This window comes from Leopardus geoffroyi, chromosome B3, assembly GCF_018350155.1.
Source record: "Leopardus geoffroyi isolate Oge1 chromosome B3, O.geoffroyi_Oge1_pat1.0, whole genome shotgun sequence".
Classification (NCBI taxonomy): Eukaryota; Metazoa; Chordata; class Mammalia; order Carnivora; family Felidae; genus Leopardus; species Leopardus geoffroyi.
In genome coordinates this window covers 66,329,291-66,356,590 of record NC_059337.1, presented here as the reverse complement: position 1 = coordinate 66,356,590, position 27,300 = coordinate 66,329,291, and the positions used below count along the sequence as shown (strand labels likewise).

The window sequence follows — 27,300 nt, the reverse complement described above, 5'->3', positions numbered from 1 at the left end:
GTCTAGTCTCATAAATATTAGATTAGACTGCCTTCTTGGGGGATCATTCCTAATGTATTGCTGATGAAGGCTTGGGAAACACCCAAACACAATAAGGTGACTAGGATGTAACCTCTAGTTCTATATGGATACTTCTAAAGATAAGGGAGCCATGTTACTGTAGGTCCTCTGAGAAACAGATGCAAGACAGGATTTGACATGTGGGAGTTTTATTGGGATAAACATCAGTGAGGGAAGTAGAGGAAAGAGTGGGAGAAGGTTGGGAGAGTTGACTCCTGAAAAGGAGAAAGGAAAGGCAGGAAAATAGAGATGTCTCTAAAGGGACTGTTCGGTGGCATTTCCCTTTTCTATCATATAGCTGAGATCTTCAGAATGTTTATTAGCCCAGAGAGTGTGAATTACAATTATACAGTGAGTGGGATAATTATACATTTAAGATAGATTTCATATGGATAAAAGGAAATCATTGGTTTCTTGGATGAGATAGAAAGTATCTACGGTCCGTGTTGTGGGGTGGCAGATGGAGAGATTTTGAAAGTTATGCCTCAGTTATCCTGTGGGTCTGATTAGGTAATACAATTCTATCTTTGAAGTCCCAAGATATCAGCATGTCAATCAAATGTCTATAAATCACGTGTGACTGACAGGAGCTTGACACATGATTTAAGGACTTTGTGTTCTCACTCATTTTACAAAGTGAAATAGGTTTTAAAACCATTTTATTTGAAAATAATTTCAAATTTATCAAAATATTACAAAATAAAAGTAGTATAAAATGAAGAGTGCAAAAAATGCCCATATACCCTTTATCTAGATTTGTCTACTAGTGATTTTTATTCCATTTTGATTTGTCATTTACTCTCACTGTCCTTGACTTATTTTTTCTGGATCATTTAGGATATATATATATATATATATACACACACATATATATATATATATGTATATATATATTTATATATTTATTGCATATATATACTTATATATACATTTATATATATTTATATATAATATCTAAAATATAAATGTTTTACATAAATACTATATAACTTATCATTTTATTCCAATGTTATGAGTTCATCCAGTAATGCCCTTCATTGTACTTCTTCCCCTCCAGTATGAGATCTGGTCTTGCCAAGTATTGCATTGAGTAGCCATATCTCTTTAACCTTTTTTAAAACTGGAACATGAAATACTTTTTTGAAAAATTAAATCTTATTGAAGAATTGAAGAATTAAACTCTGAGAGTGGGGACTTGGTCAGTCCTATATGTTGCTTATACATATAGCCCAGAACAGTGCTTGGTACATGGTAGCACTCAGTAAATATCTGATGAATGAATGAATGAATGAATGAATGAATAACATTTTGTGTATGTCCATATTTTCCGAAGAAGGGTTGGCATAAATGAGTTACATTGGTCTTTGCCTTTTAAAAGCATTTATATCATGTTTTTAAAAGTTTTACACAAATAGTTCCAGTGTTTATTTTGTAAAAGTGGATCATGCGTACGTTCGTGTGTGTGTGTGTGTGTGTGTGTGTGTATGTGTGTGTGTGTGTGTGTGTCTGGATGCATGTGTGGGTAGAGCTTAACTGTACCTTAAGACCCCACCCCTGATACTCCCTGCCCACACCATCACCTTAAATCCCTTCTCATCTCTGTAACAACTTAAACCTTTTAGTGCTGTTTGAAAGTGAAATGAAAACCCAAGCTCTTCTGGCATGAAGATTGGCATCCAGTGTGACTGTCCTCTGGGCAATGCAAAACATTTGCTCCCTGCATTAAGGGCTGTGATGAATCTGAACGTTCAGATACAACTAGTAGCCGTCTTAAAAAAAATGTTGGCTCCTGTGTCAACATGTTGACTGACAGAATGTCCACATGGTAGGAGGCTTACTGACATGATTTCAATCATAGCTCTGTGAATGGAAGGCTGCCCATCAGTCAAGTCACAGAAATCTCTGCCTCGTTCCAGAGGGTCCATTGCATCATTCCCACATTGTCAGAATTGCAGCTCATTGCTGGAACTGAAGGATGGCCCCACCTTGTGCTGATTACGCCAGGGACCTCCTTCAAGGACTCGCCTTGTGAGAGTTCACCTCCTAACTTCAGAAACCTGCTGCTCTACTCTTAATATGAAACTAGGGTCAAAACTGCCGAGTGTTGATAAGAATATCTTTGGCTCATGATTGTAATATAAAGTGAACAGAGCGGGACTCGAATTGTAATATACAGTTTGATTTTATCTATGAAAAGAAAAAAAAAAACTTTGTAGAAAAATGACTGGAAGAAATAATGCCAACATGGTTATAGTCGTGGCTTCCAAGTGATGGGACTAAGGGTAATTTATAGTATCTGATCTTGTGTTGTTGGCTACAAGGAGCATATGTTTCTTTGATGATCATGAAAAGAGAAATTAAGTATAAAAAGAAAGATGGATTTTTATAGCCTCACATTTAAAAGTGAAATCTAAAGAAACTGGTTGAAGTTCTAAGCCATATTGTATCTCAGTTTCCCCATATGCCAAGTAGGTACGAGAATGCCAGTTATAGATTCTGTGATGGCAATACATGAGATAAGCATGTAATATGCCTTCATTTGCTCAAAATAAAGGAGCCTATTATTATTATAATAATCTTTATACTTATCTCTGAAGGAACTCCTTCCCCCAACTCTCCTTCTATCAATCATGAAGAAGGAAAGGGTTATAAATCCTGACTGGCACCTTGCCTGCTCTTTTGAAAGTCTAACCCAGTGGGATGGCAAAAGAGAGTAATTTTTTAAATGAAGAGACTTTAGAGCTAATCTCCATCTGACATGTGCTTCCAACTCCAGCTTATGTTGAAAGAAGTGCTTATTAAGGACACACTTGATTCCTTGCCTCTCATTCTTCTTTCTACGGGAGAAACCGTCTACTTCACCAGCAGAGTCCCTTTCAATTCCTGAATTTATACATGTGAGAAAACCTTCAGAACATGATATATTCTTGCAGAATGGTCCGTGGGACAAGAAGAGTGATTGACAACTGCAGAAATTACATCTGAGGTTTAGTCCTGCAGGAAAAGGGGATACAAATTGCCTGCAAATTATCCACAAGTCCCTGATGAGCCTGAGGAGAAAATTTAGGAGGCTTCAGTCTTTCTTCAACAAACATGTTCACGTGTCTCCTTTTACTATGACACGCAAACACCCAAGAGAAATTGTCCCTGTAAAAACACTACTTTGTTTTTTATCCTTGTCAAATGTGTTACTGGTAAGTGTGCAAATGCCAATTAATCATCTTCATCATGTGCCAATAGCGGTCCATGTATGACTCAGAACAGAAGAGGTATATAAACTCCGACTGATGGGTTTATAATTTAAAGAAGAAATTAGGTTTTATGCTATAAAAACACATGGTGTTAACCTCATAGGATGCATAATGAAATAGCCTGTAAGGATTTGCACTGTTGATCTTAATAAATATACATACAGTAGAATAAAGGCAATAATAATGATGATGATGGATACTTACAAGTGTAAAAGGAACAGGTTAAACTTCTAAGAGTACACGAAAGTGTGATGTCCTAGACTTTGCACATACCTGGCTTACAATAATGGCTTTCTAAAGTACTAACACAGTACTACTGACAAATGTGATCAGCAAACGAGTGCTGGTCCTCAACGTTTGTCTTACACATTTTGATGTGAAAAGTACAGAAATTGAGAATAAGCATTTAGAAACTTTTATATCAATTTGGTTGAGTAATTCTATTGACTCTCATAATAAGAAATTGGAGGCTTGCATTTTATGTCTTTGCCTTTTTAAATTTCATTTTTTGAGTAATTCATTTTTATCGTATTTTACAGAAATAATTGTCCATGAAAAATTGGGGGAAACCTGAGCCCTCAACGCAGAGACTTTGAGAAATACTATTCTAAAATGTCGTAGGGGTGCCTGGGTGGCTCAGTCGGTTGAGCATCTGACTTCAGCTCAGGTCACGATCTCGTGGTTTGTGAGTTCGAGCCCGACATCCGGCTCACTTCTGTCAGCATGGAGCCGGCTTCAGATTCTCTGTCCCACTCTCTCTGCCCCTCCCCTGCTTGTACTCTCTCTCTCTCTCAAAAATAAAAATAAACATTAAAGAATAAAATGTTGTAAAACAATGGATGGGATAAATAGAAACCACCTCTCTAAGCCTTAGGTTTCTTATCTGGAAAATGGATTTAGTAATAGCACTTACCTCTTGAAGCTAGATCTGAGAATTAAGGGAAGATCAATGCATGTAAAGTGCTTAGCATGGTGTCTGCTCTTGGTAAGTGCCCCCGCCCCAAATAATATTGAATAACATAGACTTGCAGAGATGCCATTCTGAATTATGTGTGCTCAGGACACCAGTCCTGTTTGTAACACAGGTCTTCAGTGAATTCCCCCACCAACACATAAACTCCTTCTGGAATCAGGCCACCTGGTTTGACAGACTAGGAGTTCATACACCACTGTCTTGGATGAAGCAACCAAACATTTGGATTTTTGGTCTTCTCTGACTATTCAGAGTAACTGCTTTATCATCATGGTTTGGAATGTCCTTCTGTATTTTTCCTTTTGTTTTCCTCAAGTCATTTAGTTGAGACATTGCTGCAAGCCTAGACAACTGAATTATTTTGATCTTTATTGTTTACTAAGTGCTCGTGTTATGTTGGGACCAGGATAAAAGGACTTGGCACTCGTGGATGGCACGTATGGAAACGTAAACTCTGCTTCCAAAAGATGCATCGCTTTAGGTGGTACTTCATAGGGAGAAGAGACCAATATGAGATCTCTTCTATTCAAAGGTGCCAAATGAGTTTTTTAAAGTGTGTTCTGGCTAACTGTCAGAATTGAAGGTCCTCACTTCTTCAGCAGGCACTGCTGCTGGCCAAAGAAAGTAGCCAGCTAGTTCGAAGCATACATGCTACTTAAGGAAAATTCAAACAAAGAGTTTTTTCTTTTTGAATTATAGAACATGGTGATGGAGAACATGGGGCTTTACAGTCAGATTAGCTTGGATCCAAATCACGGTTTTGTGACTGAACTGGACCCAGGAGACAACTTCTTTACTCTCCTTGAGCCTCAGTTTCCTAAACTATAATGGGATGATGGCTAATGGGATAAGGTTTCAGCATAATAGGAGCTTAAATATTAAGTCCCTTCTTTATTCTGTTAGTAAACTTCAATTATTCTTTAAAATAATCAATGAGATGACTTTACCAAGTTTCCATGAATTGAATCAGACTTTAAAATATAATAAAAATAATATGCCAGTATGTATTTTTAAAACCATGCATTAGATTTGGCAGAGTCAGTGAACAACAGACTGTTTAAAAATGCGACTCTTTCCAAGGTCAAGCATGTTCAACTCCTTTTCACTCTGTCTAGAACTCTTTGCTCCAGCCAGAATAACTTTCCCATGCGCGTGACTTGGCTCATTCTTATTTTTAGTCCTTTGTGTTTAGCACTCTTCTTGAAATGACCTTCTGATGCCTCCCTGCCAAACCCCACATGTCTTTACAATTGTCCGTCATTCACAGTGTCCAGGAATTGGCAGAAAGAGATCTGGTCAAGCCAATCTACCCAGCCTATCTTTCAGGGCTACTGGCTCTTCGCAGTAGCTGGACTACTCTCCACTTTGACACATTCTCTTGCTATGATTTCGTACACATTTTTCATATTTGTAGATTCTTTCTCCCCATCAGAACTAAAATGTTCCATTTCTTGGGGGTTACACCGTGACATTCAGGATCAGAGAGACTGTCACTTGCTCAAGGCCACACAATTTATGACTGATTTTAAACAGGGAGCTAGTTCTTTGAGTTTTATTTTGGTATTATTTTCATTTCACGATCTATTTCACTTAAGTGGGGAAATGGTATTACTGACTGAGAAACATTAGGGGAACTTCAGAGATGGAAAGGCAGCTCTAGAAGGAATAAAGCAGATGAAGGGCATGGAGTGTGATGTGAGAGATGGGGAAGAGTGAAGGGGAGGGTTAAGGGGGAGAGACAAGAGCCTCAAAGGAGTAATTATCTTACCCTGAGCATTTCACGTTAAAAAATAAATAAAACAACACTTAAACACCATTACCACTACATTTCTGCTTTGCTTCTATTTTGTACATAATAAACATCCCTACTGTCACTGCCAATGAAGAAACAACATAACTGTGCTTTTTCCCCTGGTGCTAACTCTAAACAATCTACTGGATTTGGGTCAAAACTGTAAACTCCCAGCATGTTAAAAGTAAAGAAACGGAAAAACCTGTTTTTTGTTTTTTGGTTTTTTTTCCTGAACAGTTGTGAGGGTGCACACAGGACAAGAGCCAGAGAGGAGTCACCATAAAAAAGAACTAGAGCAAACATCCTTGAACTGATGTTTCCTATAAAAATCCCTTGGCTGTGAATTGGAAAGAGTGAAGTGGGGAAGGAGAAAGGAATGGGGGGGTCAAGTAGTGCCTGCTTATCGTCAGCTAGCTTTCATGTAAAAGTCATGGCAGGGTCAGCAACAAACTAGCCAGGTGGTAACTCCAGGCCACGCTGCCATAAATAAATAGTTATGTACTAATGTCACACAATCAGGGCTAGATGCAAAGCATATGGGCAAAACAAAACAAAACATTCTGATGTAAATATTAAAAACAAAACAAACAAACAAAAAAAAAACTATGGTTGCTGAGTTCAGGATTCCCTGTTAATACCGGATTTTGAGACACCTGGGAAAATAAAGTGGTGCAGCTTTTTAAAAACCTGCTCTAAAAGGTTCTTTGACATGTAGATTATTCACTTCAAAAAAAAAAAAAAAATCCTTAACCTTTGGCCTAAGAGAGTTGTTACTTTTGGTGTGTTGTAATTAAGCATTAAGAGTTCTGTTTGCAGCAGGTCTTCAGAGAATGGTGGCAAGACCACAGACCCTGGAACCAAATTTTGAAAGTTTAAACTCTGCCGTTGCTTACTTGTTCTCTTGACCTCTGGGAAAGTTACTGAAACTTTCCATGCCTCAGTTTATTCGCCCCCCACAAAAGGGAGGAGGAGGATTATCATGTCGATGGTACCTGTTTCATAAGAAGCTATGAAGATTAGGAGACTAAATATGTGGAAAACAAACAATACCTGGTCAACAGCCATGTCCATGTGACCTATCATTATCAAGTAGTCTTACAAAGGCTTTTTGTCTTACACAGACTATCTGCCCCTATGCTAAGGAATCTGTTCCTTGCACTAATTTATTTAAATGCTAACAATAACTCCATGAATTAAAAATCAGTTTTACAGACAGAGGAACTAAGGCTTAGATGGATTCAGAAATTTCTCCAAGAAAGCGTATCTAAGCTAAATTTCCAATCTAGGCCCTACTCCAGGTTTTAAAAAAAAATTACTACTTACACATTCTTTAAAATCGAAACACTTTTTCTTTCATTTGCTTAAAATGTTACAATTTGAAAAGAAACACAACACATGGCCGTCTAAAAACCAGAGATTTTTAAAAAGGGATTAAAGGAGAGGCTGATGTTCTAATAAATTGCCTCAGGAGGGCTGAGATCCTATCACAACACCTAAAGAACAGTAATCCATTCAATGACTCATTTCTGGAGCGCCTACTATTTTCTGAGAGCTCAGAATACAAAAAGAAGAAAGAACTGATTGCAGTACCTAACTCTGGGAAGTAAGAGGGATACTCTCTCCTGCGGGCTATTTGATGACGTCGGATTTGTTTTCTACTGTTTTCCAACCTGAATCAAAAGTCCCTTCCACGCGAGCTGCAGAAGTGGCCGGACTTTCCTCAACACAGGCCAAGCTGCAGGTCTACAGCCACCCTAGTGGGTTTCACTGCCAAGCTCAGGGTCGCAGAGTGCAGAGAGACTTTGGTAGAGTGAAGCCAGCTTTCTTTGTAGGTGTCTTGGATTGGAGCTGCGCTAAACGGGCGCATTTGAAAGCGTATTCAAATCGCGCGCCCTAGCAGTCGTTTTCCGGGGCTCAAGCTTAAAGATTGTGGGTACGGCACCCGTGTGCTCGGCCGCCTGGTCTGTGCGCTACGGCTCCCTGGCTTCTGGCAGCTGCGAGAGTGTGAACTGCGCAAAAAACCCAGGATGATCCCAGGTGGAAGCGGCCGGGACGCCAGCCCGCGGCGATTTAAGCGCCACCTCTGCTGACGACAGCTACTTCCTGGTTGTTTTGCCCTTAACTAACATGGCGGCCGGTTGCCTTCGGCTGGGCCCATTGCGGCTGCTCAGAAAGCCAAGGTAGGGCAATCGGGGCTACAGCCCGCCCCCCGACGCCGAGCTGCGGTGTGAAGCCTCGTCTGTGCAGCTGGTGGTAAAGGGGATATAGGAGCAAGCCAAAAAAGACCAGGACCCAGCGCCGTGCCCCTGTGTGCCCACCCCTCGTCTCCCGGCACCAAGGCTACTGGGGCCCGGGGTGTTTTTTCCTTGTCCTCGCCACTTCCCAGTCCCTGGCCCAACATGATACTGACCAAAGCCCAGTACGACGAGATAGCCCAGTGCCTAGTGTCTGTGCCGCCTACCAGGCAGAGCCTGAGGAAGCTGAAGCAGAGGTTCCCCAGGTAAGTGTCTGTCTCCACTCGCACAGCCCTTTAGCCCTTTGCCTGCAGCAGCTGTGTTTGGGCATCCCAGCCAGCGCTCAGGAAACACGTGTCACACATGAGCGGGGAGGAACAAGAGTGTCTGGTCTTAGGAGATCAGGGATGTGAAGAGGTTGCTTCTTTCACCTGTCTTCCACAAGAGACTCTTGAATGGATGAATCCCTGGCAGCTTTCCAAGGCCTTGAGATTATATTTAAGTCCATTAATATTTCTTGAAAACTTGGTGTGTTCTAGGTGATGGGTGCACATAGTAGGTGCTTCATAAATGCCTAGTGTTTAATTGACAGATACTAGGAATGAATGATAGGTGGCAGGGCCCTCCCAAAGTGGAAATATACAAATTCTAGATTCAGAAGGAGGAAATGGAGGACCCTTTTCAATTGGACCCTGGAAAGAAACAAGGTACCACGGGTGGAAAGGGACCTCCTACTGTTCAACTTTGACTCTAAAGCAGTTAAGTGATCTCAGTCCAGTCAGAGAGATTGGTGCTCTAGGAACTCCACTCTTGGGTCAACACTGGCCATTTCAACAACCATATATATACACATTCCAGGTGTATTTCATACTTCCCACCTCCCCAGAACTCATCTGTTTTCGGTGACTTTAAGATTATCCAACTTTCTAAGAAGGGACTTTAGGAACTCTATATTATAGACTTACTCATTTTAAAGATATGTGCACTGAGGCCCAGACATGACACAAAGAAGCAGTCTAGGAAACCAAGTTATTGTATTTTGGCCAAGTTAAAGTATAGAATGTTTGTTTACTTTTCTTCTGATTCAAAACCATGTCCAAATTTGTGCCATTTGTTTTGTGGCACTGAGCATGATTAACCTGTAATGGAGAGCCTCTTTGTCCTTGAGGTGTAACCCTTTAACGGATACCATCAAAGAAGTGTTTTCTTGAAGAAAAAGAGATTACTGGATAATTGGTATTAATAAAGTACAAATTGAAGAGGAAGTTAAAGGTCTTTTATGACCCCAATTTTTTTTGAAAGACTCAGTTTTCCTATTCTGTAAAATGAAGGAATCTGTTTTTAATATTGTCCAGATATAATTAAAGGCAATATTTCTCCTTTTATAGTTTTTAAGATTCTTTATCAGACTTTCTAACAAGGAACAAAACTGACAAATTGGAATTTAATTATCTTTCATTAACTCTTGTCAACTCTGCCAATGAGCAGTGAAATGGGTGAAGGCTAGTTAGCTGAGGGAATGGGTACATTTTTCTGGGCAGTTTTAAGATAGAGCATGCATTTAGATCTTCTGTTCTCTTTGTGTTCTTATATTACTACTGTATTTTTCTCTTTCTTTTCCTCTCCTCTTTTTCTTCACCTCTTTCTCTTCCTTTTTTTCTTTTTTCTTTTCTTTTCCCTGTCTTCTCCATAAGAGGTAAACTCCCCATAGGCTTATGAAGGATTTACGAAGTACACTGATAAAGGATGTCCTTGCTTTAGGGCACCATGCCTGTTTTCTTATGCTCCTTTTTTTTTTTTTTAATTTTTTTTTAATGTTTATTTCTTTTTGAGACACAGAGAGACAGAGCATGAGCGGGGGAAGGGCAGAGAGTGAGAGAGAGAGGGAGGCACGGAATCCAAAGCAGGCTCCAGGCTCTGAGCTGTCAGCAGAGAGCCTGACACAGGGCTTGAACTCAAGGACTATGAGATCATGACCTGAGCTGAAGTCAGATGCTTAACTGAGCCACCCCGGCGCCGTCTTTCTCTTTTCTTTTCTTTTCTTTTCTTTTCTTTTCTTTTCTTTTCTTTTCTTTTCTTTTCTTTTCTTTTCTTTTCTTTTCTCTTCTCTTCTCTTCTCTTCTCTCCTCTCCTCTCCTCTCCTTTCTTTCTTTTCCCTTTTTTTTTTTTTTAAATGTTTATTTTTGAGACAGAGAGAGACAGAGCATGAACGGGGGAGGGTCAGAGAGAGAGGGAGACACAGAATCCAAAGCAGGCTCTGGGCTCTGAGCTTTCGGCACAGAGCCAGACGCGGGGCTCGAACTCACCGACGGACCATGAGATCGTGACCTGAGCTGAAGTCGGATGCTCAGCTGACTGAGCCACCCAGGCGCCCCCTTTCTTTTCTCTTTTATTCATGATATGGCCAAATAATTTTCATTTTTCCCAACCACCATTCAGAGAATAACTAACTCTTCTTCCACTGGAAACTATTTGGAGAGTCTGTGCTACTAATCTGCAAAACAAGGAATTAAAGGGTCACTTAGCAGCATGGGTGGGAATTCTATAAACAGTGTGATTTTGGAGTTGGCTTCATAGTTTTCATTATGGCACTGTTTTACAATTGTCGGTGGGGCACCTAGGTTGGTTACACATTGGACTCTTGATTTTAGCTCAGTCATGATCTCACAGTTTTGTGAGACTGAGCCTCCCGTGGGCTCTGCACTGACAGCACTGAGCTGGGTTGAGACTCTCTCCCTCTGCCCCTCCCCTGCTCGCACTCTTTCTGTCTCTCAAAATCAATAAATAAAAAAATACAAAACAAAACAAAATCAACCATCATTTCAAAAAAGTAGTGAGAAAATGGTATTTTTTTTTACACTTTTGCACATCTTTTTAATGGCTGTCTTAATAGAAGGAAGACATCTGCTTCTACCTTCAGCCTGTTGTAATATGTTATTTTGATTAAGGAATATGAAGAAACCCTGGCCCCAGACAAATGTAGTTGTAAAAGGTAAGAATGATTTAATAGAATTTTTAGATAATGGTGGATATTTTTGTTGCTACATCCAACCTAACAAGTAGTGTTTTCTTAAAGGTTAATTGCAGTGTGGAAGGTGAAACCATATCATGGAGCATTTCACTCTCCATGGATATCCAATATCAGTGTATATTGCAGTCCATAGGCCTGTCTTGAACTTTGAGTGGATCTTTCACCCATGCGTTATTTTTGTCATCCGTGCGTTGTGTGCAAAATGTTGGTTGTGAGTTATGTAAATCTTTCAATGTTGTTACCTTTCATTATACAATATCAAAAAATCATATTTGTTAATATCCCACTGATCTCATCAGAAAAGTCTGTAAGATTTGAAGCTGTCAAGCTTATGGTGATGGGTTCAGAGTTTTCCAATATTTGAATTTTCCCTTGAAAGCTCAAATTTTATCATTGGCAATAAATACTACCGGTTGTTTTCCTTAAGTGACAGGTTCATGTTGTTTATTTTTGAGAAAATGTTTTCTAGATACCCAAATCTGAATAATTATACTTTGTTCATTGCTCATTCAAGTGAAAATGGTGTCCCATGGAAAAAGCAGCTAGTTCAGCTCTCAAACAATCATGTAAGTGTTCTCCCGTGAGTCAGTCATCATACTTCGATATGCAGTAGATGTACTTTGTATGTGTTTTTTTTAAGTTTATTTATTTTGAGAGACAGACACAGAGAGAGAGACAACCAGTAGGGTAGGGGTGGGGGGTGTGGAGCAGAGGATGCAAAGGAGTCTCAGTGCTGACAGCAGACGACTGACATGGGGCTTGAACTCAAGGAACCATGAGATCATGATCTGAGCCGAAGTCGGATGCTTAACCAATGGAGCCACCCAGGTGCCCCATGTATTTCCTGGTTTTTTTTTTTTTTTTTTTTTTTAATGTTTATTTGTTTATTTAGTATGATTTTTTTTTTAATATGAAGTTTATTGTCAAATTGGTTTCCATACAACAGGTGCTCATCCCAGTGCTCATCCCAACAGGTGCCCTCCTCAATGCCTATCACCCACTAATATTTATTTATTTTTGAGAGACAGAGAGACAGAGCACGAGCAGGGGAGGGGCAGAGAGAGAGGGAGACACAGAATCCGAAGCAGGCTCCAGGCTCTGAGCTGTCAGCACAGAGCCCGACGCCGGGCTTCACCCCACAAACTGTGAGATCATGACCTGAGTTGAGCTGAAGTCAGACGCTTAACCATCTGAGCCACCCAGGTGCCCCCCCATGTATTTACTTCTTATTTTGTCATATAGAATGTTAAGAGGATGTGCATTCAAGTGTTGAGATTTAATAAAATTAATAATAAGTGAATCTTAAGATATTCTTATATGAAACTGGCATTTTTTTTTCCCCTGTAAGTATGTGGCAGGGAAATTTATAGTGACTCCTAGAACACAGTTTGCCTGGCCTTGATTTGTGCATACCTACCATTGGTTTTGCACCATCCATGCAAATTTCACACGGGGGAAAAGGCAAATCATGTCTTATTACTTCCATAAAAGTAGTTTTGACTTTATAGACCCCTGAGAGGGTCTCGGGGACTCTAGGAGTCCATTGACTACACTTTGACAACCAGGAGCTATTTCAAATCAAAGAATATGTATGTCTTGAAGGATTTTGGTATGTATTGACAAATTACTATCGAAATGATTGTAGTAATCCTATTCCTGGCAGTGCCTGGGACTATCTGGCTCTGCAACTTTGCCAGTATTGAAGAGAGACATTATTTAATGTTTAATATGAAGGTTCAAGAGTGACATTTTGTAATTTGCATTTTTTAATAGAATGGACTGTGTATTTCCCCAATTGTTTATTGGCCATTTAATTTTCTTCTCGAATTACCTGCCTGGTATCCTTTGCCTAATTTTATATTGGAGTGTTTGCTATTATTATTTATTGATTTGCTACTGTTTAGTGATCTGCATATGTTACGGATGTTGAGCCTTTATATGTCATATCTGTTGCAGATATTTTTCCAGTTGTTTTCTTTTAAATATTGTTGTTTTTTTATATGCTTAACTTTAAATTGATGCCCCCCTCCCCCCCCCGAGGAAGTCCAGGAAGTCCTGTCCTGTCCTAAGATGTGAAAAGTAAATTTTCACCTAAATTTTCTTCTAGGTTCTTTATGGCCTTCTTTCTTGTTCTTTTGTTTGTTTGTTTGTTTATTTATTTTGAGAGAGAGAGAGGGAGTACAAGCAAGTTGGGAGAGGGACACACACACACATGGGGTGGGGGTGGGGGTGGGGGAGAATCCCAAGCAGGCTCTGCACTGTCAGTGCAGAGCCAGATGCAGGGCTCAAACTCACAAACCATGAGATCATGATCTGAGCCGAAGTCAGATGCTTAACTGACTGAGCCACCCAGGTGCCCCTATTATTCTTAATTATTTAATCTGTCTAGCTGAAATATATTTTAGTATATGCTCAAAGGTAAAGATGTAGTTTAATTTCTTCTCCCTCCCCCACATTGTGGCTTCTATTTGCTAACCTCACGTATCCATGACTTATTTGTTTTCACTGAAATTACAGATTTATGCCTTTGCAAGTCACCATGTTGAGCCTGGGCAGACCCTTAACCACTTTGGTCTTGTAATCTTCCAATTTAAAATGAAGGTATAGGACTTTGTGGTGTCTAATATTGTCCAACTCCAAAATTCACCCTCCAGATGTATCACATTACCCTTTCCTGTTGATATTAGCATCCATCAACGGTTCTTGCTTGAAACAGTTATTACTAGTATTTGCCTAATGGTGACTTTCTACTTCTCTCATTGGAATACTCTTTTAACTAATATCCCCTACTACCACCGTTTCATGTGAAACAATCCATCCCACAGTCAGCTCATGATTTTCACTGGTACTTGTAGTTCATTCACCCCTTACGGCATTTAGTCTGTAATAATTCACTGTGTGCTCACTATGTCTGTGGCACTATCTGAATATTTTGTAGAAAACAGGACAATGTAGTCATTATTTTTGAAGAACTTGCAGTCTGAGGAAAGACTTTAACACACATCCAATAGCTATAAATTATTAGACTCACAGAATGTTAGGAACGAGAGGATTTGTGGAACATCATTTAGTTCATGTATGTTTAATCAAGTGCGTTTCTTAAAGGAGATATACCCTTGTTGGAAATTCTTTTGCTGGTAAACTAAGCCCTTTGGCCCAAGTTTAATTTTTCGCTGAGTTCCCTTATCTTGCATTAGTTATTTGGTTGCTATTTATGCCTATACCAACAAGTCGTAAGTCAAACTCTTCATACCATAGATCTCTAAGCAAATAAGTGTCTTTACCTTACTGCTCTTTCTTTTCCCTTAGGGACACCAGCTCAGGTGTTTCTAAGAGTGCCTTCCTCATTCTTAAGTATGATCTTCTGTCTTGGCCCCGCAACATCTGCTGTTTTCCCACTGTTGGATCACAGTATAGGCAACCATTCATTCATGTGAGGCTCTTCCTAAAGAAATCTTGAAAGGAGTAGTGAAACACTTGTTTGGCTGGGCTCCCTGTATTTAAACCAATAGAGTTAGTTCATTTTCTTGGGATCTTTACTTTCATCTGAGAACTGGAGTTAAGGCTGGTCCTATTGTGTATTTGGCAGGGTGGGTCTTGATGGTGGACCTGGGGTCCAGTGTGGTCAGGAGGGGAGTAGCTGAGGGACTTGCTTGGGACGAGCACAATTTTACTGAAGTTTTACCTTTGTTTAGGACGGCTTAGTTTAATTTGGTGCTGCCATTGACTACAGTTATCCTTTCTTGAATAATGTTACCCACCCCCAGTGGCGCCTTTTAAGTCACCCCCTTTTCCCATAGGAGCCTTGCATTCCATGGTTTTTGCTTTCTGTAGCAGTTTATTCTTGGGGAATGACTTGGCTTTGCCTCTTTTTACCTGATTCACAGTTGCCTCTTCTGTAAAACAACGGATGGAGCTCCACTGCTGAGAAGTAGAAGATGCAGGATTTAAACCCAGGCAGAGTCCGGCTCCAGATTCTTCCTCTTCCTCTGTGTATTACTTCTCGCCATTCAGTCCCTTAAGGCTGTGGTGAGGATTAAGTAAAATAAGGCATGTAAAACACTTAGCATAGTGTAGACATTCTGGTAGGCATTTAATGGATGGCAAATATGATTCTTGTTATTATTAGAATTTAATAGATAGCCTACAGAAGAAGAGATGTCTAAGTAGTAACCTTTTAAAACATGTAAAACAAAATTTTGCTTTGATATGGATCAGTTGATTGCATAGCTCTGAACACATGGATTTAATCATTAGTTGAATATGGCCCAGATATCGGAAACTTGTCTTAAGTCTTTTATAGTAGTATATAATGCCATTAAAAACAAAGAAGAAAGAAAGAAAACTCTGAATCCAGATGTACTGATTTTTAAGAATTATAGTAGCACCTTGCAGTCTATAATTAATACTGGTTTACTTAAATTGGAATATTATTCCTATTTGCCTTGTTCTCTCATTTGAATTGATAGTTGGTTCTCAATTTGTGGTCAATTTTCTATTCTTCTGATAATGTTGTGGTACACAAGTTCCAGAATAATGAGTGAGAATAGCTTGTAAAGGGAGAAAAAGTCAGCCTTTTATTGAGCTGGAAACTCTTTTCGTGGTTTTGCTAAGGAAATAGGACTAATTTACATGAACTTCAGAATTAGTACTCATATACTTAGGAAACCTATCCAGGAGTATTTCTGTATTGATCCCTAGTGCAAATTGGAAAAGAAATTGGTCTAAAAAAGTGGGCCTAAGAAAAGAATATGATTATTTCATGTATTTCCTTTGGTCATCTTTTAATTTTTATTTACTTATTTTGAGAGAGAGCGAGAGTGAGAGAGCAAGCACAGGAGGGGTAGAGAGAGATATTCCCAAGCAGGCCCTGCTCTGCCAACGTGGGACCCAACACGGGGCTCGAACCCATGAACTGGGAGATCATGGCCAGGGCTGAAATCAAGAGTTGGCCGCTTAACTGAGCCACCCAGGTGCCGCTTAGTCATCTTTTCAAATACATTTTTTTAGTCCATAAGATTTTAGGTTTTTATTTTGTTGTTGCATTGTAGCCTACCTTTAAAGACTCACCTGGAAGGTTATTTTATTAACTGTGTGGCACCTTGTGCTTTGATGAGATATTTGTGACTCTTGGATTTGCATAGTTGCAAAAGTGAGATGAACTTGAATTCCTACGAAGGAGTATTTGCAGAAAACCTCAGATAATGTTGTTTTGAGGAGAACCCACATGCTGACTCTATTTCTTATTAGTTTGAGGGGGGAAATTTTCATGTTATTAGATTATGGACTTCATTTTAAAGTCTATATTCGGGCATCAGACTTTAGTCTCCTAAGTAATAGCTCACATCAGAATGTTTACTGATACAATAAAGAGGAATTATGTATCTCCCTAGGAGAAAAGTGTTCAATAGATGTATGGAGTAATAATATTTTATTATTTGACTTTCAGCAAATGTTGACTGAAAAAAGTACGTTTTTATTACACATTTTGTGCAGTTTTGCCATGTTGGTTGAATTTTCCTTAAAAACAAAACAACCGATGTACAAGTACTTTTCCAGAGTAATTATGAAAAGTGACCTTAAAATATAAAAGTCATGCCCTGGTGTGAAAATCATTTGGGAGATGGGTAAAGAATAAATCCCCCCCCCCCCCCGCAAAAAAAAAAGGAAATTTTCCTTTATTTTCGATTGTCTTTTACTTGAAAGGAAATGTTTTAAATGTTTAATTCAAGGTATCTTTCTCTTTCTCTCTTTCTGCGGTCAGATTGTTTATACCATGAGCTGGTACACAGTGGATATAGCAAAGGTGCTGACGTGCAGCTTGTAACTGAATGATGAGCCTCCATTTCTTAGGGGAACAGAACAGAGAGCTGGATCCAGGATGGTTTGCTCTGTGGGCTTTGAGATCAGCGTGGAGCAGCCTGTGCCTCATGTATTAAAGACAATACATGGCTGGTCAAGAGTCCAACCCTCTCCTGTCCACTTTGGGAACTAATCCCTGCCTCTACTTTTCTTTCCTCTTTCTATCCCTACCTTGCAGGAGGCATCTTGATAACATTTAAGAGTTATTAGTTCTCCTTCGTAACTCAGAGCTTCCTTCTTGCCAGAGTGACAAGATTGTCAATGTCAATTTTTTCAAGGGCTTTCCTCTTGACTGAGGGGTGATCTTTTCTGTTTCTTCTGGTTTCAGGGCAGTGAATAAAGTTTCTGGGTTTTTTTTTTTTTTTTTAACCTAGCTCGGTATTCAAATTGTGACCTGATAGATGCATCATTGAGATAATGGGGAGCTCTGCAATTTTCTTTCCAAAGTAAAATATTAAAATATCTTAGGACTTAACATCCTTCATGTGTTTTAAATATTGAGATTCAGCTGCTAAAAGTGTTTGAAGACTTTTGAACTTAGAGAAATACCAGCAAGACCACAGGAATAAATATTCTGAATCCGAGAAAGCAGTACAAGCAGAGGAAAAAAATAAGTGGATTCAGGTCTCTTGATACTGTTATTCAGTAAAATAAGTATGTGCCGGGCCTTTCCTTGATTAGGTGCCGGTTCTGCTAATTGGAGTGATTTGTATGAAGCTTGGGCTTTTCCTGGGGTTGTTCTGGGAGCTGTAGTCATATACAAGACTAAGTCTTAAAATACATGGTAAATTGCCCCCCCCCCGCCCCCAACATAACTCATGTATTTCTCATATATTTATTTTTATTATTGCTGAGATTTGTCCTTTGCTCCAGGCTCAAGAAAGGATGAGATGTAAACTCTGCTCTTTTATTTATCGTGCTCTAGGAAATAGGAGGCATGGAAGACCCTTGATACTTACAAGGGTTGTTACTTAATGACTGCTGGAAATCCCCAAGTTCGCAGTTAGCACCAGAGAGGATGGCAAACAAAAGTGTAAAGCTTTGTGATGCAGGTGTTTGGGTAAGCTCACTTACTAGCTAGTTGACTTGCTCTTCCTCAGATCAGCCTAGTGGTATGAAAGATTCAGATTTATACTCAGGAGATTTATGAATTATGTCTGTCATGAATATTTGTGATCACTTTCAGAGAGCCCCAGCGTGGTATGTCTAATCTTGGAATGCTCTAGGTCCCCAGCTCTAGTGCTAGGGTGAACAGAAACACAGAGTGAAATCTCTTTGTGGTCCATTACTCATGCCAGTGCCACACCTTAGCCTCCTGAGATTCTAGAACTTACAAGGTGGTGTTTATGACTAGTAGGGCAATAAGGCTCTTTGTAGGGGTAGCCCTCTTGGTAGATGGGATGTGGGAGACTGAAGTGTCATTTAAAAGCATCTTCTTACAATCACATGTGAAATTAGGTGGGTGATTTATTTTTTTCAATTTTTTGTTTCTGTCTCTAACTCTTCCAAGTGGGTATCATCTTTCACTCAAGGTATATTACACTGCTATTTGTTTTTTGCTGTTAATATTGGTAGGGGAAGCTAATAAAATTTGAAATTAACTTGCACTTCAAGCCCCATTTAGCTAAGATGGTAAATGGACTGGGTATGTGAGAGAGACTCCTCGTTGTATAGCATTAAAACCCCCACAGACTCTTACAGCCCAGATGTAACAAATAGCTCACAAACATCATTTCTTAACTGGTGAAGTTAACATTATCTAGATTCTTATTTCCTGAGGCCAACTAAAATACATATATAAAAATAAGATACATTTAACCTCCAACTTAGAAGGTTTTGAATTTTTATTTGCACTTCGATGGGCCTGAGACTCTTCCTGTGCCAGTCACAAAAGTTTCTTCAGCAGGACCTGCATACCTCTCTTATTTCCAACTCAGTGACTTACAGCGTGTGGGATTGAGACAGCGATTAGAGATCATCTAGTGAAATCAGTTAATGCTGGACATGCAGAAACCAAGGAGGGGGGGCACCCGGTTATTTGAACAAAGTTCCACCTCTGGAGGTAAAACTCTCCCTTTGTGCTCTGACTTAGCTCGCAGATTCCCATCTGTTGAGGGGCCAGGCAGGTATCAGCAAGGAGTGAATGAATGAAGCTGGCCCGGTTGAGATTGCGGCAAAGGGAAGGGACAGTTGTGTGCACTAACATGGCAGCCGCAACCTTATGCCAGCCATCTGTTGCTGCGCAGGAACGTGGGCCCAGTGCCGCCAAGTCTTTTATTCTCTAGAAAGCAGCTCTATATCTCACTTTTTAGAAAAAAATATTCTGAGTTTTAAATGTTGTCAATTTGTTGGAATTTTTTAAAACACTGTGGGCCAATGGTTTCCTGGCCAAACAGAACAAGTCTGTGGGCTGAATTTGGCCTCTAGCCAATGGGTGCTGGAGCTGGCTCTTTCCAGCTTGTGAGAGCTGATTATAAGTATCTTTTCCCCACTCTACAAACTGTGACCTCACATCAGTAGCTTAAAATCAGCCACAGTGGGAGTGTTTACACCACAGAAATTGGCTAACGTGTGACAAACCTGGGCTCCACCCACTGCCACCAAAGGCATTTCTTAAGCTCCCCATACGACTGCCTACCATCACCAATTTGAGACTTTTGCATTGCGCATTATGATCCTGGTGCATGTCTTTTCCAGAATTTTTTTTTAACCTAGCTTATTCTGTGCGCTTGTTTTTTTTTTTTCCCCCCTTACAGCTTTTTTCCTAATAAGGGCTTAAAATACTTACATGTGTGTTTCGTTGGTCTCTCCCCGCTCCTCCTTTTTTTTAAAAAGTTTTTTTAAACTTTTATTTATTTTTGAGAGAGACAGAGACAGTATGCGAGTGGGTCAGTTAGGGGGAGAGAGAGAGCGAGACACAGAATCTGAAGCAGGCTCCAGGCTCTGACCTGTCAGCACAGAGCCTGACGCGGGGCTCTAAGGCACGAACTGTGAGATCATGACTTGAGCTGAAGTCAGATGCTCAACCGACGGAGCCTCCCAGGTTCCCCTCCTTTTTTTGTTCAAAGAAAGGATACATGTATTTTTTCCCCACCATAGTTAGTGTGGGAACTAGAATTCCAAGCCTTAACTATACCTACTATATTGTTTGTATTATGGTACATAGTATAATGCACATACCATTGAACTCACCTAAAGAAAATGCTGCATGGTTAAAAAAGAAAAAAAAAAGTCATATATGTATGTCTGAGTTAAGGAAAATTGATCCCTTTCAAAATAGGTTAATTGGCTAAATGTAGGGGTATTAGAGTGATTCTTTGTCCTCTGTAAGAATTTGGAAATGCTCCCATGGTATGCCTGAGGGTTTATCATGTCAGAAGTTATTTTTTTGAGAAACTTCAAGCTTAGTTGTTACATTTTCAACTGGCAGTTACTCCAGTATAAAAAAAATAATAAAGCATCTCTATAATTATAATGGAAAACAATGGAAAGATACCCAGTTGATTATAATTGGATTTTGTATCACTTTATAAAATCTCAATTATCACATTTTCACATGCGTTTCTTTCCTACTTTGAAGGTATCAGTAGTAAAATAATAGGACCGTGTACAGCTAAAACAAATGGATAATAGAATTAATAACATCAGGCAAGAACGTGTGCATTTTAGAATGACAGGGGAAATTCTGTGTGGGGATAGGCCCTGATGAGTGGGCTGGCCAAGTGGTATTGAGTTTGGCAGAGTGGTCATAGCCTGTGCTTGACCTTGGGTGGTTTATTAGCTCTCTCTGATTATGGTTAGTTATTTTATAAATCGATAGGAGGCAAACCCATTATTGGGAACTCCAGGAGGTAGTTCAGTTTCTTGTTGTAAAGGCAGTTTTATAAATTGGCTTAAAGAACTTGGTTCTGAAAACAGACATATGAATTCTGGCTTCGTGACTTACTTTCTGGGTGACCTTGGGGAACTTTCTTTACCTTTTTGTGCCTTATTTGTAAAACAGGATTGTTATGAACATGAGATAGTAAATATAAAATGAGTAACATAGTTCCTGATACTGCACTGAATAAATTTTTGCTGCTGCTGTTATTGTTACCATTATTGAGCTAAGGATGCTCATTCCAATGGAATTTATGCTTATGATAATTAGACTCAGGACATCAGAACTGAAAAAAAATTTGCCTGAAGCCAGCCCTTTTATTTTCTAGGTTTCCAAAGTGTTTTTCATTTACCCTCAGGATAACAGGAAACCTGCTTTTAGTAAGTTACACTAAAGTCCTTAAATGATACTGGTAACCAAGATGTGACATTTTTCGGGATGATAAATGAGGATATGTAAGTTGAGGTTGATTCATTCCCCTTCCTCCCAGAATAAGTGAGAATGTTAAAATCTGAGAATTTTTAAGTATTTTCTTGTCTGATAACATCTCAGTATAACCTCCCCAATTCTGGAATCTCTTACATTTCTGCCTCACCTTGATAGCAAGGTGTTTATGAATTTATGAAGGATATTAGGATGAATACCAGTTTGGGAGGCAGGGTTCTGTCACCAGGAAGTAACTTGAGTCCAGGAATGATGGAGTTCAGGTGTAAGCCTTCCAGGGCATGGAGGTTTTGTGGGATGCCCCAGGTCACAGCATGAATGTGAACACTGATTTTAGCATTTAATGTAGGCGTTAATAAATTTGAAGAATGAGTGTTTTCTAAACAGTCTTAAAATCTGTTCATGCTGCTAATACGGATTATAAAAAGATTGTGGTAAACACAAAGAAACTGCGTAAACTTTTTAAAGAAAATAGATTTATTGTCCCTTTAAGGCCTTGGTTATTATTAATTAGAATGTATTCTGGAATGCTGCCTACAAAGAATTTGCTTAATTTATCTTATTTGTGCAGTTCTGCTGATCATATCGTTGCAATAATAATGAGTTGGGCAAGATAGTAATTCTTCCTCTTCTTTTTCTATTCTGTTTATTATAGAGCATATCTTTTAGGTTCTAGGTTGAAGAGAGACTTTAGGTTTAGACCTACTTCAAAATTCACTTAAGCTACTCAGGTCAGATTGGAATAAAGACATTGAAACTGTTTAGAGATCACTGTTTTAAAAAAATAATAATACTTAAAAATTTGAATGATATTCTGAAAAATAGTGCCTGTAGCTGAAGATAATCAAAAAGTCATAATTATACTATGGATTGTATTTTGAGGCTAATGCCTTATAACTCTTGTGGAGTGTGAAAACAAGACTTGGTTAGTTTTATTTTGTCTGTTAAGAGTGTGTAAGGAGTCTAGATCTGGTACATTGTCACAAAAAAATATTTTATTCATGTTATAGCTTTTTGGACAATTGTATTCTGCACTGTATTACAATGGTACAATAAATTGCTGAATATACTGTCTGCTGAATATGACTTTACCATGAAAAATTTGATGCATGGAGAAGGAAAGGTTGGAATATATCAACCTTTTCTGACAAGGGACTTTGAATTTTGACCTAATACAGGTGACCTTTGTGCGCAATAAAAGTGAGCTTAATCTTGAGGTCAAGGTCGAGGTTAACAGCAGAGCTTATGCTGATTGTAGGTACTTCACAGCCTACCTAGCTATTGGCTAAATGGGAGTATGGCACTTTTTTTTTTTTAATTTTTAATTTTTAGTATTTTCAGGAGCTTATTAATAGCAAATTGTTTAGCTGTTGAACACTACCCAACTCCTCAAGGCTCAGCTGTCTGTTTAGTTGTGGTAAGTTTGTCTGTTTATTTATAAAGTTTACTGTTTCTGAGTGAAAAGTATGAGTGTGCTGTTGTTTTCTGTTCCATAGATAAGCTGTAGCTAAAAATAAAAATGTTCTTATGGCTTAAAGGAAAGACAACTGACATATAAAACCCTGGAAATGAAAATATATCTTCTTTTAAGAGGTTTCTTTCTTTGACAAGTTGAACTCTTGTTATCTTAACTTTGGAACTGTCGGAAGAATTTTTAAGTAGTTTGTACCTTTATCTAGATTATAATTAAGAGAACTCTCATGAATTATTGTCTCAAAAGGTTTAGATGATTTAGAGACTGGTTATTCCCTTTAAAGCTCCTTTGAAATGCATCCATTAATGCATTTACACTAGAATATTATATGATATAAAATACTTTTCAGGTTTTTTTGTGCTGTACATAAAAGGAAAATTGTTTTAGGATACTAATTTCACTATTAAATACCTCAACCGTTTTGTTATAGGTAAACCACACCTTAGCAAACATCAGAAAAAAAAAACCTGTCAGTGTTATACTGTCTGAATACTTAGCGAATATTCTGCCCAAATAATTGGTAGAAGCAGCAAACAGTTGGGGGAGAGTGTCAGAGACTCTAATGTAAAGAACTTCTTCTACTCTTTTAATCGAGCCTGCAAAATATATTCCCCGGGACTGATCAGCTCTGAAGCACTGAGGTTTGATGATTGGAATGGCAGGAAACCATGCTTTCAGGACATAATGAATTGACGAGGCCATCCATCATTTGTTAGCATACGCTCAAACGTGGGCTATGTGTGCAGAGGCCTGTGATTTAGTAAATACTTGGGAGATGAATAGAGCTTACACACAAGGGAAGATATTGCTGTCCTTCAGCAGCCTGAGACCCAGGCGCCTGCTGAGAAGGCCATCTGACGGCACATCATCAGTAACCGGCCTGTCACAGTCAGCGGTGCCCACCGACCATCGCCAGTATATTAAATGCATTTTTAATATCTGCTTCAGTAGATTTAATGAAGAAAATTTAGTTTCCATACTCCAAGCACCGCTTCTTCAAGTGTTCTAAGGCATGGACTCTTGCCTACATAAGAAAGGGGGAAGACCATGCCGGCAGTTGGCAGGGTTGATTGAAAAGGACATTCAGACAAAATAATGTGCAAACAAAAAAAATGCTTTTAGCGGAGTTGGCGTCTTGTTGATGTAAAAAGCTGTGTTTTTTTTTTTTTTTTTTTAGAGTGGCTTTTGATTTGTTCCTTAAGCCCTAATTCCCTCCTCTCACAAGCCCTTTCCCTAGGAGGGTTGAACCTGCTGGTAAGAGACGTGAGCCTTCTGATCACAAAGGAAATATTAGAAGGGGAATATTACAGTTTGGCATCATTTGGATAGAGAGACTCAATTTTAGATTAGCTTGTATTTTGAGATACTGTTTCTAAGGATTTTTGCAGGAAGATACAAAGTAGGATTTTTCTTACCTAGTTGCTTCCACATTTTTTAACGTTGAACTTTACTCATTAATCAGGTTGGTATATTTTAGTCTGGTGTCAGGCAGAACAGCTCACAATGATGGAAAAAATAGTTGCCAACTTGATTAAAGAGTGCTCTTATACTTCTTACACTATAATGTTTCCTTAAAAATTGTAATTTTGAAATGTTCTATTTTTATATTCTGGCGAAGTGTGTAGATTCATTCTTTTTTAATGAGTTTCAGTGTTGACATTATTTACTACAAAACAGCAAGACAACCAATTAGATATTGTTGCAAGCATGCACTTTAAGGGTTTCCCCTCTTGTTTAAAAAAAAAATCTAGAATATGCTCTCATGTTCACAGAAGAAGAAGCTACGGAATGGGACCTATAAATCTGATTCCTGCATGTGTCAAAACAGTAATGTATTAAATGCATATTATTATAAAAATTTAAGACATGTCTTAAACACACTTACATTTTTATAACACATGGCAATATTAAATAATACATTTCCTTGTTAGCATCTGTTTGCCGTCATTGTTGGCAAGACCTATGATTTATTGCTTAAATTAATGACTAAGACCATTTTGGACCTGATATATGCCCCTAAGCTTATTACATCACTAAATAAAATAAAATGTATGCACTTGTGACAGAGTTATTTTTATAATTGTTTATCCCTTTAAGTGCCCTATTCAGTGATTCACTGAAAGGTTCATAATGGTTGGCTTGTAACCAGAAAATAATCTCAGAAAGGTAAAATATATTCCTTGTCTAGAAATAAAATGCCAGAGTGATGGTGATGATAGGGGTCCCAGCAAGAATTTGCAACACTCAAACCCGTCGTTCTTTTCTTCAATGCGCTCAATTAACTCTTGTTGAATTTTTTTGATGCATGACTCCTCCACCCCCATTCTAAAGGCTGTCTATTAATACTGCAGCTCATCTTTGTATAAACCCTTCAATATGGGTAAAGTGGATTCTCTCTGACATAAAGCTGCAAGGGTTAAATTGTTCTTTACCACTGATTTCTCAGGTGCCATTATCATCATGCATTAAACTGAGCAAGATTATTTTCCTATTATTAGTTCTTTTCTTTCGGGAGATTGGAACTTTACTGTTTTTATACTGAACTCTATTTGACTTCATAGTCTTTATCTTTCCTTTCTGAGGGTGCAGCATGATAGACCCTTCAGTATTTTTACAGTAACCTGTTATTCATCTAAAGTCACTCTGCTGCCTGACTCGTAATACAGTGTAATATGGCTTCGTCGTTTTCTGCTCCACATGAAGTATCTCATTGACTGTCAGGTCTCCTGTCACATGACGGTAAGGCAAAGTTTTTGAGAAGCTTAAGCCTTGCTTCTGGACTGCAATGTCTACACCTTGAAACAGATGGCGGTTCTGTGGGTACCTGAGAGCAATCCTTGTGGGAAGATTATTATTTTGTAGATTTCTTGGGACGATTCTCACTCACAAATGGAAAACAAAACTTAGTTCCTGAGAGAGATCTTTTTCTTGTCTTCATCTCATTTTTACTGCATTTTAAGCCAAATAGTTCATTGGAAATGGAAACAGCATTCCCCACCCGCCCTTAGTGTTCTTTCCCAAGGCAGTGGGTCTGATAAAGTTTTTAATGGTTCTTTCAAAAATGATCAGGCCAACAAACATTCGTGTTTTTCTTGAAGAGCTATATTGGCCTTTTCTACTTCAGGCTCTCATCTCCCATTTCTGATCTTTATATGTTCTTTTTCATCTCATCTTCCTTGTCTGGGAGACCTGTCTCCAGATGAAACATTTTAAAGGAAAATTGATGAATAAGAGGCTTAAGTGCCAATGTCTAAATCTCCCCCTCTCTCTTCTGCCCCTTCTTCCACCTTTTTTTTTTTTTTTTTTGTCCTTTGAATATTGGTTTGGATCCACTAAGAATTTTTTTTTTTTCTTTGACCATTGTAGTTAGTTTTACCTGTTCAATTGGAATGTATACATTCCTGTCTTTTGCTTTCTGTTTGACGGATTGTGACTTCCTTGAGGTTAGGGGCCATGTTTTATCTTCCACCTCCTTCCTTGAGAGCCTACTACGTGGTTCTTTGTGCAGCCAGTGAATTCCTACCGACTTTCTAATATAGGCCAGGGCTGATTCGTATGATCTCTTTTGAGGAAGAGATAACCTCAAAGTGTGTTTTCTTCATTTTGGCCGGCACCATTCGGTCAAGCACCATACAGAGGGCTTGCTGTTCTTTCCTAAGATTGTTTCCCACTCTCTGGGTCAGGATGTTTAAGTCCTATTTAAAAATATTAAAATATTCAGTAGGCAGCTAAGTGCTTAGCCTGGTGTACTACTTAACACTAAATGAAAGTAAAATATAACACAGCCATGGAGCCATTTGTTATATTTTAGTAGATGAAGCAATGGCAGTGTAAACCTTAACCTTGTGATTTTGTGAGTTCCACTTTATCATGTAGCTGTAAGGGTAATCAAAATAAATCACGGGAGATGAATAAATATTTTCTAGTGCTTTCTCTGTGCTTTCAGAAGTGATGTTTGATCCATGAAATTTTAGTAAGTGTATTAAATAAAACAATATGATGTGCACTGTGTCAGATCTGATAAATTATTCGGTATAGGACATTTATACAACATATGTTGAGCTGCTACGTGAACAGCTTAATGACTATAAATTATGTTAATCTGTCTTGCCATTTTTACATTTTGTTAAAAATTGTGCGATTTGTGTTGTAGATATTTATATGTATGTTTGCTGGGGTGGGCAGGGATAAGAAGAAGGCATACGAAAGGCACAGGTCATCTCCGCGATGTTCTGACAGTGATCCGGGCTCCTCAGCTGCGCAGTGTACATAACACAGATGTTGGGGAGTCATCTGTCA

The 27,300-nt window shown here is 38.8% G+C and overlaps 1 protein-coding gene across 9 annotated transcripts in view; it reads left to right on the top strand.

Moving 5' to 3' along the window:
- Nucleotides 1-8,231: 8,231 nt before the first annotated feature.
- CDIN1 (CDAN1 interacting nuclease 1) overlaps nt 8,232-27,300 on the top strand; it is a 275,506-nt gene continuing 256,437 nt past the window's right edge. For 7 of the 9 annotated variants that reach the window (XM_045450102.1, XM_045450096.1, XM_045450103.1 and 4 more), the window contains exon 1: nt 8,232-8,576. In XM_045450102.1, coding sequence (XP_045306058.1) covers nt 8,476-8,576 — 101 coding nt within the window. In that variant the 5' untranslated portion in view covers nt 8,232-8,475. Of the gene's footprint in view, nt 8,577-18,617; nt 18,662-22,876; nt 22,945-27,300 lie in introns of those variants that run through there. The other 2 variants (XM_045450100.1, XM_045450099.1) reach the window with 2 other exon arrangements.